The sequence below is a fragment of the Balaenoptera acutorostrata genome, chromosome 4 (assembly GCF_949987535.1).
Source record: "Balaenoptera acutorostrata chromosome 4, mBalAcu1.1, whole genome shotgun sequence".
NCBI classification, from domain to species: domain Eukaryota; kingdom Metazoa; phylum Chordata; class Mammalia; order Artiodactyla; family Balaenopteridae; genus Balaenoptera; species Balaenoptera acutorostrata.
The window spans coordinates 83,126,217-83,143,896 of record NC_080067.1 but is presented as its reverse complement, the minus strand read 5'-3'; the positions used below and the strand labels follow the sequence as shown (position 1 = coordinate 83,143,896).

The window sequence follows — 17,680 nt, the reverse complement described above, 5'->3', positions numbered from 1 at the left end:
TCTCTAGGTCCAGCCATGTTGTAGCAAACGGCATTATTTCATTTTTTTTTATGGCTAATATTCCATTGTGTATATATACCACTTCTTCTTTATCCATTCATCTGTCATTGGACATTTAGGTTTCTTCCATGTGTTGGCTATTGTAAATGGTGCTGCATTGAACATTGGGATGCATGTATCTTTTCAAATTGTGGTTTTTCTCTGTATATGCCCAGAAGTGGGATATGTGGATCACACGGTAGCTCTATTTTTACTTTTTAAAGGAACCTCCATACCTTTCTCCATAGTGGCTGTACCAATTTACATTCCCACCAGCAGTGTAGGAGGCTTCCCTTTTCTCCACACCCTCTCCAGCATTTATTGTTTGTAGACTTTTTGATGATGGCCATTCTGACTGGTGTGAGGTGATACCTCATTGGAGTTTGGATTTGCATTTCTCTAATAATTAGCTATGTTGAGCATCTTTTTATGTGCTTTTTGGCCATCTGTATGTCTTCTTGGAGAAATGTCTATTTAGGTCTTCTGCCCAGTTTTTGATTGGGTTGTTTGTTTTTCTGGTACAGTAAGTCCCCTACATACGAAACTTCAAGTTGCGAGCTTTCAAAGATACAAACGTGTGTTCGCATGTACAGTCACGTAAGTTACTTCATGTGTCTGGCATTCATTGTCATGTGCGTGCATCCTGTACAAGTGGTTGTGCTTTTGTGTACTGTACAGTACTGTATAGAGTACAGTAGTACAGTATCTTTATTTCAAGCTAGATCTGCAAGAGAATGACTTCATTGAACTCCTTGCTCTGCAACACGAGGAGCTTACTAATGAAGACCTGATGGAATTGGAGGCCGAGAGAAAGTACGAAGAGAGACAAGAGGAAGAAGAAGTAACTGAAGAACTGAAGAGATTCATGATGCAGGAAATGACAAGGGGATTTTCTTTATTTGAAGAGGCACAGGACCCGAACGTAGAATGGTACAGAAAGGTTGCAGCAGCTGTTCAGAATGCAGTCCAGTGCTACTGTGCCATCTGTGACAACAAAAGAAGAGCTACTACCCAGACATCACTGGATCGTTTTTTCAAGAGGGTAGATAGAATTGAATCCAGCAAGGAACCAGAACCTGTGCCATCAAAGTCAGGTGTGAGTGAAATTGCAACTTGCCCTGTCTCCTATTGCTGATGACCTTTCAGCTCTACCATCTCCCACCTCCTCTACCTCCTCTAGTCAGTAAGTCTTCTTGCCGTTTCACTTGATGCCAGCCCGTGTATGCCAGCTGTTGTACTGTACTACTCTACTTTTCAAGGTACTGTACTGTGAGATTAAAAATGATTTCTTTATTTTTTGTGTTTGTTTTTTATGTATTATTTGTATGAAAAGTATTATAAACCTTTTACAGTACAGTACTATATAGCCAATTGTGTTAGTTGGGTATCTAGGCTAACTTTGTTGGACTTACAAACAAATTGGACTTACGAATGCGCTCTTGGAATGGAACTCGTTTGTATGTAGGGAACTTACTGTATTGAGCTGCATGAGCTATTTGTATATTTTGGAGATTAATCCCTTGTCGGTTGCATTGTTTGCAGATATTTTCTCCCGTTCTGTGGGTTGTCTTTTCATTTTGTTTATGGTTTCCTTTGCTGTGCAAAGCTTATAAGTTTAATTAGGTCCCATTTGTTTATTATTGTTTTTATTTTCATTACTCTAGGAGGTGAATCCAAAAAGATATTGCCGCGATTTATGTCAAAGAGTGTTCTGCCTATGTTTTCCTCTAAGAGTTCTATAGTATCCAGTTTTACATTTAGGTCTTTAATCTATTTTGAGTTTATTTTTGTGTATGGTGTTAGGGAATGTTCTCATTTCATTCTTTTACATGTAGCTGTCCCAGCACCACTTATTGAAGAGACTGTCTTTTCTCCGTTGTATATTCTTGCCTCTTCTGTCATAGATTAATTGACCATAGGTGCATGGGTTTATTTCTGGGCTTTCTGTCCTGTTCCTTGATCTATATTTCTGTTTTTAGGCCAGTACCATATTGTTTTAACTACCGTAACTTTGTAGTACAGTCTGAAGTCAGGGAACCTGATTCCTCCAGCTCCATTTTTCTTTCTTAAGATTGCTTTGGCTATTTGGGGTCTTTTGTGTTTCCATACAAATTTAAAAACATTTTGTTCTAGTTCTGTGAAAAATGCCATTGGTAATTTGAAACGGATTGCATTGAATCTTTAGATTGCCTTGGGTACTATAGACATTTTGACAACATTGATTCTTCCAATCCAAGAACGTGGTATATCTTTCCATCTGTTTGTGTCATCTTTGATTTTTTTCATGGGTGCCTTATAATTTTGGGGGTATAGGTCTTTTGCCTCCTTAGGTAGGTTTATTCCTAGGTATTTTATTCTTTTTGATGCAGTGGTAAATGAGATTGTTTCCTTAATTTCTGTTTCATTGTTAGTCTATAGAAATGCAACAGATTTCTGCATATTAATTTTGTATCCTGCAACTTTGCCAAATTCATTGATGAGCTCTAGTAGTTTTCTGGTAGCATCTTTAGGATTTTTTATGTATAGTATCTTATCATCTGCAAACAGTGACAATTTTATTTCTTCCTTCCAATTTGGATTCCTTTTATTTCTTCTTCTTCTCTGATTGCTGTGGCTAGGACTTCCAAAACTATGTTGAATAAAAGTAGCTAGAGTGGACATCCTTGCCTTGTTCCTGATCTTAGAGAGAAGGCTTGCAGCTTTTCTCAGTTGGGTATGATGTTTGCTGTGGGTTTGTCGTATATGGCCTTTATTATGTTGAGGTAGGTTCCCTCTATGCCCACTTTCTGGAGAGTTTTTATCGTAAACTGGTGTTGAATTTTGTCGAAAGCTTTTTCTGCATCTATAGAGATGATCATATGGTTTTTATTCTTCAGTTTGTTAATGTGGTGTATCACACTGATTGATTTGTGGATACTGAAAAATCCTTGCATCCCTGGGATAAATCCCATTTGAGCATGGCATATGATCCTTTTAATGTATTGTTGGATTTGGTTTGGTGGTATTTTGTTGAGGATTTTTGCATGTATGTTCATCAGGGATATTGGCCTGTAATTTTCTTTTTTGTGTGATATCTTTGTCTGTTTTTGGTATCAGGGTGATGGTGGCCTTATAGAATGAGTTTGGGAGTGTTCCTTCCTCTGCAATATTTTGGAATAGTTTCAGAAGAATAGGTGTTAACTCTTCTGCAAATGTTTGGTAGAATTTGCCTGTGAAGCCATCTGGTCCTGGACTTTTCGTTTGTTGGAATTTTTAAATCACAGTTTCAATTTCAGTACTTGTGATTGGTCTGTTCATATTTTCTATTTCTTCCTGGTTTAGTCTTAGGAGACTGTACCTTTCTAAGAATTTGTCCATTTCTTCTAGGTTGTCCATTTTATTGGCATATAGTTGCTTGTAGTAGTCTCTTATGATCCTTTGTATTTCTGTGGATTCAGTTGTAACTTCTCCTTTTTCATTTCTAATTTTATTAATTTGAGCCCTCTCCTTTTTTTTTCTTGATGAGTCTGGCTAAAGGTTTATCAATTTTGTTTATCTTTTCAAAGAATCAGCTTTCAGTTTCATTGATCTTTGCTATTTTTTTTTTGGTTCTATTTCATTTGTTTCTGCTCTGATCTTTATGATTTCTTTCTTTCTACTAACTTTGGGCTTTGTTTGGTCTTCTTTCTGTAGTTGCTTTAGGTGTAAGGTTAGGCTGTTTATTTGAGATTTTTCTTGTTTCCTGAGGAAAGCTTATATTGCTATAAACTTCCCTCTTAGAACTGCTTTTGCTGAATCCCATAGGTTTTGAATTGTTGTGTTTTCATTTTCATTTGTCTCTAGGTATTTTCTGATTTCCTCTTTGATTTCTTCAGTGATCCATTGGTTGTTTAGTAGAATATTGTTTAGCCTTCATGTGTTTGTGTTTTTTGTAGTTTTTTTCTTGTAGTTGATTTCTAGTCTCATAGTGTTGTGGTCGGAAAAGATGCTTGATATGATTTCAATTTTCTTAAATTTACTGAGGCTTGCATTGTGGCCCAACATGTGATCTATCCTGGAGAATGTTTCATGTCCACTTGAGAAGAGTGTGTATTCTGCTGGTTTCAGATGGAATGCTCTATATGTAACAAGTTCCATTTGGTCTAATGTGTCATTTAAGATCTGTGTTTCCTTATTGATTTTCTGTCTGGATGATCTGTCCAGTGATGTAAGTGGGGTGTTAAAGTCCCTTACTGTTATTGTGTTACTGTTGATTTCTCCTTTTATATCTGTTAATATTCGCCTTGTATATTGAGGTACTTCTATGTTGTGTGCATATATATTTACAATTGTTATATCTTCTTCTTGGATTGATCCCTTGATTATTATATAGTGTCCTTCTTTGTCTCTTGTAACAGTCTTTATTTTAAAGTCTATTTTGTCTGATATGAATATTGCTACTCCAGCTTTCTTTTGATTCCATTTGCATGGAATACCTTTTTCCATCCCCTCACTTTCAGTCTGTATGTGTCCCTAGATCTGAAGTGGGTCTCTTGTAGACAGCATATATACAGGTCTTGTTTTTGTATCCATTCAGCCAGTCTATGTCTTTTGTTTGGATCATTTAATTTGTTTACATTTAAGATAATTGTCAACATATATGTTCTTATTGCCATTTTGTTAATTGTTTTGGGTTTGTTTTTGTAGGTGTTTTCTCTTCCCTTTCTCTTTTGTTCTGTTCTCTAGTGATTTGATGACTAACGTTAGTGTTGTGTTTGGATTCCTTTTCTTTTTTGTGTGTGTATCTATTGTAGATTTTCAGTTTGCAGTTACCATGAGGTTTTGATGTAGCAGTCTCTCTCTCTCTCCCTCTCTCCCTCTCTGCCCCCCTCTATCTCTCTCTCTCTCTCTCTCTCTCTATATATATATATATATACACACACACACACACACACACATATATATATATATATATATATATATATATATATATATATATATATATATATGATTGTTTTAAGTTGCTGGTCTCTGAATTTCAAATGCATTTCCAATACCCTGCATTTTTTATACTCTCCTCTTCTATAGATTGCTGGTTTTGATATCATATTTGTGTGTAGATGATTTCCTACCTTTACTGTATGTTTGCCTCTACTGGTGAGCTTTCCCATTGGTAATTTTCTTGCTTCTAGATGTGAGCTTTTCTGCTGAGAAGTTCCTTTAGCATTTGTCATAAAGCTGGTCTGGTGGTGCTGAATTCTCTTAGATTTTGCTTGTCTGTAAAGCTTTTGATTTCTCCATCAAATCTGAATGAGAGCCTTGATAGGTAGAGTATTCTTGGTTGTAGGTTTTTCCCCTTTCATCACTTTAAATATATCATCACTCCCTTCTGGCCTGCAGAGTTTCTGCTGAAAAATCAGTTGATAACCTTACAGGAGTTCCCTTATATATTATTTGTTGCCTTTCCCTTGTTGCTTTTAATATTTTCTCTTTGTCTTTAATTTTTGTCAGTTTGCTTACTATGTTTCTCAGCATGTTCCTCCTTGGGTTTAATCCTGTATGGGATTCTCTGCACTTACTGGACTTCGATGACTGTTTCCTTTCCCACGTTAGGGAATTTTTCAGCTATTATCTCTTCAAATATTTTCTCAGGCCCTTTCTCTCTCTCTTCTTCTTGGACTCCTATAATGCAAATGTTGGTGCGTTAAATGTTGTCCCAGAGGTCTCGTAAACTGTCCTCATTTCTTTTCATTTTTTTTTTCTTTATTCTGTTCGGCAGCAGTGATTTCCACCTTTCTGCCTTCCAGCTCACTTATCCGTTCTTCTGCCTCGTTTATTCTGCTATTGATTTCTTTTAGTGTATTTTTCGTTTCAGTTATTGTATTGTTCATCTCTGTTTGTTCTTTGTATCTTCTAGCTCTTTGTTAAACATCTCTTGTATCTTCTCAGTCTGTGCCTCCATTCTTTTTCTGAGATCTTGGATCATCTTTGATATCATTACTCTGAATTCTTTTGCTGGAAGGTTGCCTATCTCCACTTCATTTCGTTGTTTTTCTGGGGTTTTATCTTGTTCCTTCATCTGGAATATATTCCTCTATTGTCTCATTTTTTTTTTTTAATTTTATAGCTACTTTATTTATTTATTTATTTATTTATTTTGGCTGTGTTGGGTCTTCGGTTCGTGCGAGGGCTTTCTCTGGTTACGGCAAGTGGGGGCCACTCTTCATCGCGGTGCGGGGACCGCTCTTCATCGCGGTGCGCGGGCCTTTCACTATCGCGGCCCCTCCCGTTGCAGGGCACAGGCTCCAGATGCGCAGGCTCAGTAGTTGTGGCTCACGGGCCCAGCTGCTCCGTGGCATGTGGGATCTTCCCAGACCAGGGCTCGAACCCGTGTCCCCTGCATTAGCAGGCAGATTCTCAACCACTGCGCCACCAGGGAAGCCCCTCTATTGTCTCATTTTGTCTAACTTTCTGTGATTGCAGTTTCCGTTCCGCAGGCTGCAGGGTTGTACTTCCTCTTGCTTCTGGTGTCTGCCCCTGGTGGGTGAGGCTGGTCTACGAGGCTTGTGCAGGCTTCCTGGTGGGAGGGACTGATGCCTGCCTACTGGTGGGTGGAGCTGAGTCTTGTCCCTTGTTGGGCAGGCCTGTGTCAAGAGGTGTGTTTAGAGGTGGCCATGGGCTCAGGAAGATTTTAGGCAGCCTGTCTACGAATGGGTAGGGCTGTGTTCCCACCCTGTTAGTTGTTTGGCCCGAGGCATCCCAGCACTTGCACCTACAGACTGTTGGGTTGGGCCAGGTCTTGTTGTCTAAATGGTGGCCTCCAGGAGAGCTCACACCAATGAGTACTCCCTGGTATCTCTGCCACCAGTGTCCTTATCCCCACAGTAAGCCACAGCTGCCCCCCACCTCCACAGGAGACCCTCCAAGACCAACAGGTAGGTCTGGACCAGGCTCCTATGAAGTTACTGCCTTTTCCTGGGTCCTGGTGTGCACGAGACCTGTGTGCATCCTCTAAGAGTGGCATTTCTGTTTCCCCCAGTCCTGTGGAGTTCCTGCAATCAAGCCCTGCTGGCCTTCAAAGCCAAATGCTCTAGGGGCTCCTCCTCCTGATGCCAGACCCCCAGGCTGAGGAGCCTGGCCTGGGGCTCAGAACTCTCACTCCTGTGGGAGAACCTCTGCGTTATAATTATTTTCCAGTTTGTGGGTAACCCACCTGGTGGGTATGGGATATGATTGTATCGCAAATGCATTCCTCCTACCATCTTGTGGAGCTTCTTCTTTGTCTTTGGATGTAGAATATCTTTTTTGGTAGTTTCCAGTCTTTTTTGTCAATGGTTGTTCAGCAGTTATTTGTGATTTTAGTGTTTTCCTGAGAGGAGGTAAGCTCAACTCCTTCTACTCTGCCACCATGTCTCCAATCCTCCTTTACTTTCAAACTGAGAGTTGTGGTGGATGAGCTTTTTGCCTTCCCCGGATAGTTGAAGCTTACAATTTTTGTTTTTGGAAACCCTACCACCTCCTTATTTCTATTATTATTTTTGCAAGAAAAGTATAAAGAGAGTTGAAGTGGAGGTGAGATTTGTGATCGAGAAAGCCCTGGACTCCCTTCTCCATCTTTCACCTCTTTCTCTCTGGTTCCTGTCCAGCAGCAGATTGAAGCAGGAGATGATTCTGAATTTTACACTTTAAAAGGATGAATTTTTGATGCGGAATTATGTATCAATAAGTGTTGTTTTAAACGTCTTTAGACATATACAAACATATGCCTATGAGAAGTCCACAGTGATATCTTTTAGATTGCTATGTTTGAAAGTTTCCTTAACAGCAAGAGAAAAAAAAAGGCAAGGAAATTATGTTTCTCACCAACTATGGGAGGTCCAGTGCTATAATCACATTTTACTCCTCGTCCCTCTCTTGCCTCTCCTTATTGCTTCAAACTCTGAAGCTACAATGACACTCAATTAGGAGTTTGGAATTTCAAAGGTACACACTGTCCACTAACAAATAGATTTTTAAAACTGCTTGAATTTTCCTGTGATGTTTTAAGCACAAAGCTGTGAGGGCACACTCTTGTCGCATTAAAGGCAAGTCTTGGGCATGTTTTTCTTTGTCACCCAGAGCACCATGGAGGGCCAGGACCCTGGTCAGATTTATCATTGGTGCCTTTCCAGCTTTCTGTTCTGTTTCATTCTACTGCAGTGCTCCCTTTCTTCCATGTCCTAGGACCCTAGGGCTCTTTTGTGATCTTCTGACTGAATCCTATACCAGCCCTGCTCTCTCTTATACTGTGACACCCCCATACTCAGAATTATCCTGTTTTACCCTCATCAGAACTGTTCATGGCTGTCTCTGCTTTGAATTCTGATTAATTATTGACTGATTAAAAATGTTCATGCTAACGCTGAAGGTGAAAATTTCTAAGTTCTTAAGCAGGCATTCATTTTAAGAAGGAATGTGTTTCTTAGGTTTGTTCACTGAAAAGGTCTGGAAACAGTGACAAACTCAGTAACAATGAACCTCCCTCAGGCATCTCTAAGAACATTTTCTACTTAAAGGAACCAGAGCACTTTGGAGGAATGTCTGATTCCAAATCTGGGGCAGGAAGCATTTAAAATGAGTACAGAACATGTTAGAAAGTAAGGCAGCTATAAATGATTACTGGGCGCATGTTGAAAGGACCCAGGAGCCAATTAGAAAGGTCCCCAGTGACTAAAGATAGGAACATCTGGACATTAAAAAGAAAAATAACTGGAATGGACTGGAGCACATCACATGTGTTAAATGCAAGAGTTCCTTATGTTACTTTTAAACAAAAGGGTACCTGTGGAGGTTGCAAGGAAACCAATTCATTAATTTGAAAACGCAAATAAAGGGAAAGAATCAAGCATTTATTCTACATTTCTTTTATGACTTTTACCTCAGGATAACCAAATAGGTAAAGTAGAAAAAAATACTACCATCTTGCAACCCCTAATGAAACAGTCACCAATGTCTGCTTAAAACATTAGATGAAAGGTTGATGGAGAACTTTATAAGGATGAGTCACACTGATAGTATCTACTGCTCAATCTTAATATCACAAAAAGACAAAATCGATGTATACCTTAGGATGTCATATGGTAGGGTGTACACAGTACCACCTATGACATTTTCTTGCTAAAAATTCTAACCTGAATCTGATGAAACCTCAAAAATCTGTTTACAAGAAATAGGGGAATTAGAAGAATATGTTAAATAACACCATGGGGAGGCAATCAGCAAAACCTAAAACGAGGGAAATTCGGACTAATGATCTAGTTTCTTCAACAAATAAATGACAAGAAAAAAAGGAGGGAGACACCTATGCAGCATGCATCAACTGTATTCAGTGTGTGCACCTATTCAGAATAAATCCACTGTAAAAAAAAATTGTAAGTCCATTGGAGAAACTGAATCATAATGTCATTTGATCATAATGTGCTGATATCAAAGGAATATTTTTTAGTTATGTTAATGGTATTCTGGATATGATTTTGAAAAGTTATTATTGTTTTGAGATAAATACTGAAGTGTTTATCGATGAACTAATAGGTTGTTGGGGATTTGCTTTAAAATAATCCGGTTGGTGGGAGGGAGTGGGTGGGATTCAGATGACACAATATTGGCCATGTATTGATAATTGCTGAAACTGGGTGGTGAATACATAGTGATTTGTAATACTATTCTCTATAGGTGCTTAGAATTTAGACTTTAAAAATTAACTGCTTACATATACTGTATATGATAACGTAGTTTTATACATTTGTATGTATATAAATATATATATAGTTTTAAAATTATACATAAATTGTGACTGTATCTGAAGTTGATTTCTAATTGGAGAATTATGTGTTGGAAGGAACAAGGCTTTCTAAAGAGCCCCTTGCTGGCCATTGCAGCCCCCTACCCAGAGTTTATCAGAACAGTATTGGCAACTTGGCATCTTGTTTTAGCACTTCTGGGAGGTTGCTGATCTTTACCTCAATGGCCAAGGGTCATAACCCATAATATTCCTACCGGAATCATTATTGTTATGATAAGACACACGTGAGAAATGCTTTTATAAAACTTACAGCTGATAAAATGTTTATGTTGTAAATTCGTAATTTCCTAGTCAGCAAAACATGCATATTTTAAGATAGCACTAAGCATAGCACCTTCAATATAGTACATGTATCTTACATATAGAGTAGGGTATTCATTTTTAAGTGAGCTAATCTTTATAAATGAAATTGTATCTTGCAGGTATTTCTTATTTTGAGACATCAGATTTCCTTTCTCTGAAACATTTTTCTCTCTTTTCTAGGAAGTTATTTTAGGTTCTGTGAAAGAGATGCTTTCTCATCTTTAAGGCTTACCAGAAACTCTGATTTGAAGAGAATAAATGGATTTTGCAACAAACCCCAGGAAAGTCCAAAGCCTCCAACCCGTAAGTTTTTATTAAATAGTCTTTCCAGTTATGGACTAGGCAGCTCCCAAAGACTAGAATAACTTGGAATCAAAAGAACCTGAAAGAGAGGTGGTCACAGGGGTCCCTATATCATACCCTATCATGTAGTTCAGGCCTCCCAAATTGTGCTTATATTAGCTGTGCTTACGTGTGGCAGTGATTTCTTCATTTTTCTCGTTTGTCATTGTCATCTCTTGCCTCAGGGATTTGACTGGAGCTTTTTATAGGACGATAGATGCACCAAAGTAAATAGTGGTCTAGAAATCATCTTTTAAGGAACCTCACAGATGAACCAAATCAAAAAATGATGTTTTGGGTAAAATATAATTAGGATTATGCACTGGCTTGTACATTGACTTCAGACATGTTTAGTCCTATCCCTAACTCCAAACCCTGTCATTGTCACCACTGTGGAAGAAGGAGCATAATATATAAACTGTAGGGTCCCAGGAACTATTTGCTTGTTGCTTCTTCATGGCAGTGCACTAGGGCCAGGTGGGTATTGGTGAGAGGAAAAGAATTATTCTCAAATAATATTTATCAAGAGCTTCAGAATGTTTATACCCTTTGACCTGGTATTTCACTTCTGGGAATCTATCCTAAGGAATAATCCCTATATGCGGAAAAAGCTTTGAATGTAAAGATGTTCCCATATATATATATATATATATATATATATATATATAGAAACTGAGAAATTAGTCTAAATGTTAAGTAATCTGGGAATGGTTAATTATATATGTTAGATCTACTTGATGAGGTTGTGCAGCTGTTGGAAATGGGGCTTATAAATACCACATACTGGCATGGAAAGTGTTTGTCATCATGTTAATGAACAAAGCAGGATACAAAATTTTATATTGTGCGTAAGCACAAGCATGGTACATATAGAAATTACATATATGTACATATGTATGGGGATAAGACTTAGGAAACACACCAAAATAAAAATATAGTGATCATGCTATGGCAGGAGAATTAGGGGTGGTTTTTATATTTTTGTTTTCTCACATCTATACTTTCTGAATTGTCTTTAATGAGTATATAGTACATAAAATGGAAAAAAAAAAAAACCTCTAAAGAAAGTTGTGCCAAGCGCAGGACTGGTTAAAAGATAAAATCACCGCTGTTCTATTTCTGTACTTCTAAACCTCTTTTCTTGACTTTGGTTCTTTATGGATTTTTTTCCAAGTGACCTTCCTGTTCCTTTTGCTGTTGCCTTCTGGTTAAGTGAAAGGTGCAGCTTAAGCAAAGGTGATGTGTATGTAGTCAAGGAGATGGTCTGTCTGCAAGAGAGATGTAGGCATTATACGGAAGTTGGATGAGATTACCTCCAAGGTCCTTTCTAACCCTGACATTCTGTGATTCCCTAGCTTTTTCTGCTCCTTGTCTTCAGTGACTTCCCCTTCCTTTGAAAGTCTCTCTTATAGTCTATGGTTCTACCTTTCTTGTTCATTTTCATCTTTGGCTGCTCCGTTTTCCTCTGCTGCCTCTTTCCCCTGTCTCCTTTCTGGGTCATGCCCCAAGGCTCAGCCCCTGGTCTTCTATGTTTCTCTGTCATCCTCACTGGCTCTCCCTTTGCACCAGTGGTTATCTCCACTCCCAACTTATTAATGAAACCTACTCAGATGGCATGAATTTAGAGTCAGTAGATCTAAAATGGCATTCATGCTTTTTCCTCTCCTGACTGGTTCTTTTCACAATCTCCTTATTTTGGTTAACAATACTGTTATTGTCTTACTCATCCAAGTTTGAGGTTCTTCATGAATCCTTCTTTGTCTTCATCTCCAAATTCTTTCAGTCATCATCAGATTGACTTTATTGTCTCTCTTCCTGCTGTTATAACTCTAGTTCAGACTATATCACCTCACCCTTGTATTGTAATACCTTGTATTATAATCTTCTGTTTGGACTTGTTACCCACTCTGTCCTATCCTTTTGCTTTCCATCCATTGTGCAGATTAAATTTTCTAAAATGTTAACTTCTTCCTTGCTTCAAAGTGTACAGTAGTTCTTGAATCAGGTCTAAAAAGCTTAGCCTGCCATTCAGGTTCTTTTATAATCTGATTTTACCTTACAGACTTTTTTTTAATTCTACTGAAGTCAAACAGGCTCCTCACTGTTCTCTTTTTAGTTCATCCTTCTCACCTTTATAACTTTGTTCATGGTGTTCTTTCAGCTTTCAATGGCTATGGTTTATATTGGGAAATAATGCTTTATTTTACTTCAGTCCTCACAGAATTTTTGAATCTCATTTAAGAAATGAGCACCCTAAGAAATTCCATCCAAACAAAGCTCTAATTAGCTTGAGATTTCTCAATGATTCTGTTTAGTGAATAGCTAAAAAGCACAAATAGCATTTTTCTGTTGCTAAATTTGAGAGTCAGTCTCATATAAGTAAGATATCGTTTCTTGTTTTTCTCATAGACACTTATGGCCACAGAGTGCCATTGCATAAGCCTACGGATTGGGAGAAGAAGATCCTAATATGGTCAGGTCGCTTCAAAAAGGAAGATGAAATCCCAGAGACTGTCTCGTGAGTGCTGAATTTAGGGTTGTAAGCAGCTTTTATTTTTCAGTAGTCTATTTTAAAGGAAAAGCAGTTCTTCTGAGTCTGACTACTTAAAACCTTTCAACCAAATTTTAAAACAGTTTCCACTTCTCTAAATGTTTCCTCTTTGGCAAGTACCTGGAATAATAACAGTGCTGGAAAATCTGTGTGTTATTATTGATACCTTATGTAGTGCCTAGTGAAGAGCTGTTAGATACTCTGAAGTCAGCTGACTTGATCTCCTCTCCTAGCTACAGAAAGTGACTAAATTAGTTTTTCTTTCTTACATTTCATTGTTAGTGTATAGAAATGCAACAGATTTCTGCATATTAATTTTGTATCCTGCAAGTTTACTGAGTTCACTGATGAGCTCTAGTAGTTTTCTGGTGGCATCTTTAGGATTTTCTATGTACAGTTATCATGTCATCTGCAAACAGTGACAGTTTTACTTCTTCCTTTACAATTTGGATTCCTTTTATTTCTTTTTCTTCTCTCATTGCTTTGGCTAGGACTTCTAAAACTATGTTGAATAAAAGTGGCAAGAGTAGGCATTCTTATCTTGTTTCTGATCTTAGAGGGAATGCTTTCAGCTTTTCACTGTTGAGTATGATGTTAGCTGTGGGTTTTTCATATATTGCCTTTACTATTTTGAGGTATGTTCCCTTTATGCCCAGTTTCTGGAGAGTTTTTATCATAAACTGATATTAAATTTTTTAATTAATTAATTTATTTATTTTTGGCTGCGTTGGGTCTTCGTTGCTGTGCGCGGGCTTTCTCTAGTTGTGGCGAGCAGGGGCTACTCTTCATTGCGGTGCACGGTCTTCTCATTGCAGTGGCTTCTCTTGTTGCGGAGCACAGGCTCTAGGCACGTGGGCTTCAGTAGTTGTGGTATGTGGGCTCAGTAATTGTGGCTCGTGGGCTCTAGAGCGCAGGCTCAGTAGTTGTGGCACATAGGCTTAGTTGTTCCGTGGCATGTGGGATCTTCCCGGACCAGGGCTTGAACCCATGTCCCCTGCATTGGCAGGCGGATTCTTAACCACTGTGCCACCAGGGAAGTCCCACTACTTTCATTTGTCTTTCTGTCTGCTGTTTTGTTTGGGTGATCTCCATTATTCTATCTTCCAGATCACTTATTCGTTCTTCTGCATTATTTAGTTTGCTCTTTATTGACTTTAGCCCGGTTTCACCTCAGCAAGAGAGTTGTCTAATTTTGATTGGCTCAGCTTTATAGTTTCTAGGTCCTTGTTACAGTGATCTGCATTTCTAGTGATTGCCTTTCTTAATTCCTCCAGCATTTTTATTACCTCACTTTTGAACTCGGGTTGTTAGACTGGAGAAGTCTGATTCTTCAGTCTAGAGAAACAAACCAATTTGTTTGTTCTTTCAGGAGATTTCTCTTGATCTTTTAATTGGGAGTGGTTCCTATGTTTTTTCATTTTACTTATATTTCTCTGACTCTATGAATTTAAGGGAAACAGTTATCTACTGTGGTCTTGAAGGGCTATTTTTATGTGGGAATGACCCTGTGTAGCCTGTGTGAGTCCAATATTTTTGGTGTGAGGGCTGTTTTTGGTATGGATGTCTGCCACATCTTTCCTCAATGTGTGTTGGCTGTTATCTCCTTCATAGTGGTGTGATTTGTGTTGTGGTAAGCAGAGCCTGCACTGGATCTTGTGTTGAGTGGGGCATTCTCTTTGCTCTGTGGTTGTCACAGCCCTGTCATGGGCAGGGTCTACTCCCCAGTTGTTGGAAGAGAAGCCCCCAGATCCAGTTCGAAGCTGTGATGTGAGGTAGGCAGGAGTGGAGTGCTCCGGCTGGGAAAGGAGCTGCTGTGTATTCCGCCCTAGGAGCTGACTACCCAGACATGTGCTCTGTGACGTCGCCTGCCACCCACTGTGCAGGCTCACAAAGTACACTGTTGTTGGCGTGGCCCTCAGCCCCGCCTCTGCTGTGGAGACGCCGGTATTGGCTCTGATTTCAGCCCCACTTCTGTGTGTGTGCACCCACAAAGCCTGTTGCTGCTGGCACAAGACCCGTCTCAGCTACAGGAGAGCCAGTAATCATCTCGGATTATCCCCAGGCGCTGCCACAGGCATAAATTCGCTGAAGTTGCACACCCGCAGGGAATCGCCTCAGATTTCAGCCCTGCCTCTGTATGCGGGCAACCACCCAGCACTTGCACACTCCCAGAGCTCATAGCGGCTGAGCCACACCCACTGTGAGCTCACCAAGAATGAGGCTGCTGTGGCAAGTCCCTGCCCCTACCTTAGCGTGCGGACAGTGGGGCTCCGGTGACGGGCATGGGCTCTGTCCTCCACACACTTCTAGTTGCAGCCTGGACTACACTTGAGGCCCTTCGGGCTGCCTCCTCTGCACAGCCAAACTGAGTCTTCTCCCTGGGTTTGTCTGCTGAAGCCCAAGTTTCAGCCCTGAGCTGCTGCACACACACCAGGAGGTGCGCGTCTTGGGCTGGGATGTGCAGCAAGGTGGCCAGGGCCACCTGTGCTGGTCTCTCTCTGTCCTGCCTACTGTAAGCCGGCTGCTTCACTCGCCTCTGAGCCTCTGAGGCTTACTGTCTGTCCCAGTGGACCTACCAGTCAGCTAAGGGGCCTCCCAGTGTGAGGGACCTTTTCCCCTTTCACAGCTCCCTCCCAAGGGTGCAGGTCCTGTCCCAATTCCTTTTTTTTTTCTTTCTTTCTTTTGTCCTACCCAGTTATTTGGTGATCTTTCTTGCAGCTTTAGTTGTATGAAGTCTTCTGCCAGTGTTCGGTGGGTATTCTGTGAGAATTGTTCCAAATGTAGATGTATTTTTGATGTCTTTATGGGAGGAGGTGAGTTCTATAATACATCCTTCTATCTTCATCTATACCCCCTTATTGTGTTTAATACACAAAGTGAATTGTGAAAATGCTCCATCCTCCCCAAAGTCCTATATGATTTCTAGGCCCCATCTCCTTTTTTATATGTATAGGCACTACTCTACTCCTGATTTGTGAGACACAGAGATTTATATCCTTCTGACAACTTCAGAAAGTGAAATTTTAACTTTCTCTCATGATCCCATTGTATTACTAGGTTTGAGATGCTCGATGCTGCAAAGAACAAGGTCCGGGTGAAGATCAGCTATGTAATGATTGCCTTGACAGTGGCAGGATGCGTCTTGATGGTTATTGAGGGCAAGAAGGTGAGAGTGGACTTCCCGTCTATCTTTGTGTATTTTCCACAAAAAAACCTAGAGGAAATCAGGGATTGACCCTTGTATTTATTCTCTGTGATGAGGAGGCTACTTCCTACATGAGAAATGATAAGAAACAAAATAAAACATAGTAGGAACAAACCTGAGATATGATGCCTGGAGATAAATAGCAAATCCTAACTTTGGCAAGGTGAAGGACTAAATTAGTTTTGGTTAAGTAAAAAAAGTGTTTAGTTATCACAGATGTCATAAGTAATGTAAAACAAGAAGTATGACACTGGCATACTTGCTGATAACTCCTTGCATGTCTGTAAAGCACTCTCATTTTTAACTGATACTCACTCTGCTCTTGGTGAGTGTTCTTATCACTGTTCTTTACTTGATGTTCAAACGGGGCCATATATCTAAGCTCCTAAGTGGTACATAGGAATTCAGGTCCAGAAATCCAGTCATTATTAACAGCTATGTTACTGTCTTCCAAGTACCTTGCTGTTATCTTATTTAAACCTCACAACAACACTGCAAGATAGATAATATTATTAGGACCTCATTTATAGATGAGGAAACATAGCTTAGAAAGCTTTAGTAACTTACCCAAGTTCACACACATCTCCCTAATGGCAGAGCCACAGTTTGAACCTAGACCTGTCTAATTGAGATGATGGTAAAAGTGCTCCCACTTATTGATTGCTCATTATGTAACAGGTATCGTTAAACTTATTTAATGACCACAATAATTCTAAGAACCTAAGAGTAGGTTCTCTTATTATCCGTATTTTGTAAAAGAGGAACCTGAAAGCTTAAAGATGTTAAATAATTTTCCCAATGTCACATAGCTAATAAGTGGCAAGACAAAAATGTGGAGCCAAGTTTGCCAGTTACCAAACTGCATACTATACTATCTTGTGATTAAAATAGTTGTTTTTATATGCAGCAGTAGTGGCCAAGGCGTTATTTTAACACCATGTCTAATTCTATATATCACAGCTTCCATGTGGAAAGAGATGTCTCGTATCTATTGTCAGATATTTAAAGGGTTCTTCTGCAAACCCAGTGGTAACTGACTTCCTTATCCCCAGTGAGTCCAGAGTAAAAGAAATGAACTTCTGGCTCTCTTTAGAGTCTTGGAATAGAAGATACTGACCATTTAGGCTGATGTTATGGGAGCATGAAGGGCAAGTGTGGAGGCCTGGGTGAAGTTCTCTTGACAACTCTGTTCCTGCCCCACTTCAGTATTTTTTCTGTCTCCCTCTTTGACTTTTCATGCTTAGCTCTCAGACTGAACCTGCAGAAGCATGTAGACGGGACATAGGGCTTTCCAGAATTCTGAGAAATCTGCATTGCTTTTGTCTACTTGATTATACTAGCTGAGTTTACTTATTTATTAATAAATTTACTTATTTATTTTCGGCTGCATTGGGTCTTCGTTGCTGTGCATGGGCTTTCTCTAGTTGCGGCGAGCGGGGGC

General features: G+C 39.5%; 1 protein-coding gene across 1 annotated transcript in view; it reads left to right on the top strand.

Moving 5' to 3' along the window:
• FAM162A (family with sequence similarity 162 member A) overlaps nucleotides 1-17,680 on the top strand; it is a 71,250-nt gene that overhangs the window by 18,207 nt on the left and 35,363 nt on the right. The window contains exons 2-4 of the mRNA XM_057545709.1: nucleotides 10,322-10,444; nucleotides 12,893-13,001; nucleotides 16,092-16,201. Of these exons, the coding sequence (XP_057401692.1) occupies nucleotides 10,322-10,444; nucleotides 12,893-13,001; nucleotides 16,092-16,201 (342 nt within the window). The remainder of the gene's footprint in view (nucleotides 1-10,321; nucleotides 10,445-12,892; nucleotides 13,002-16,091; nucleotides 16,202-17,680) is intronic.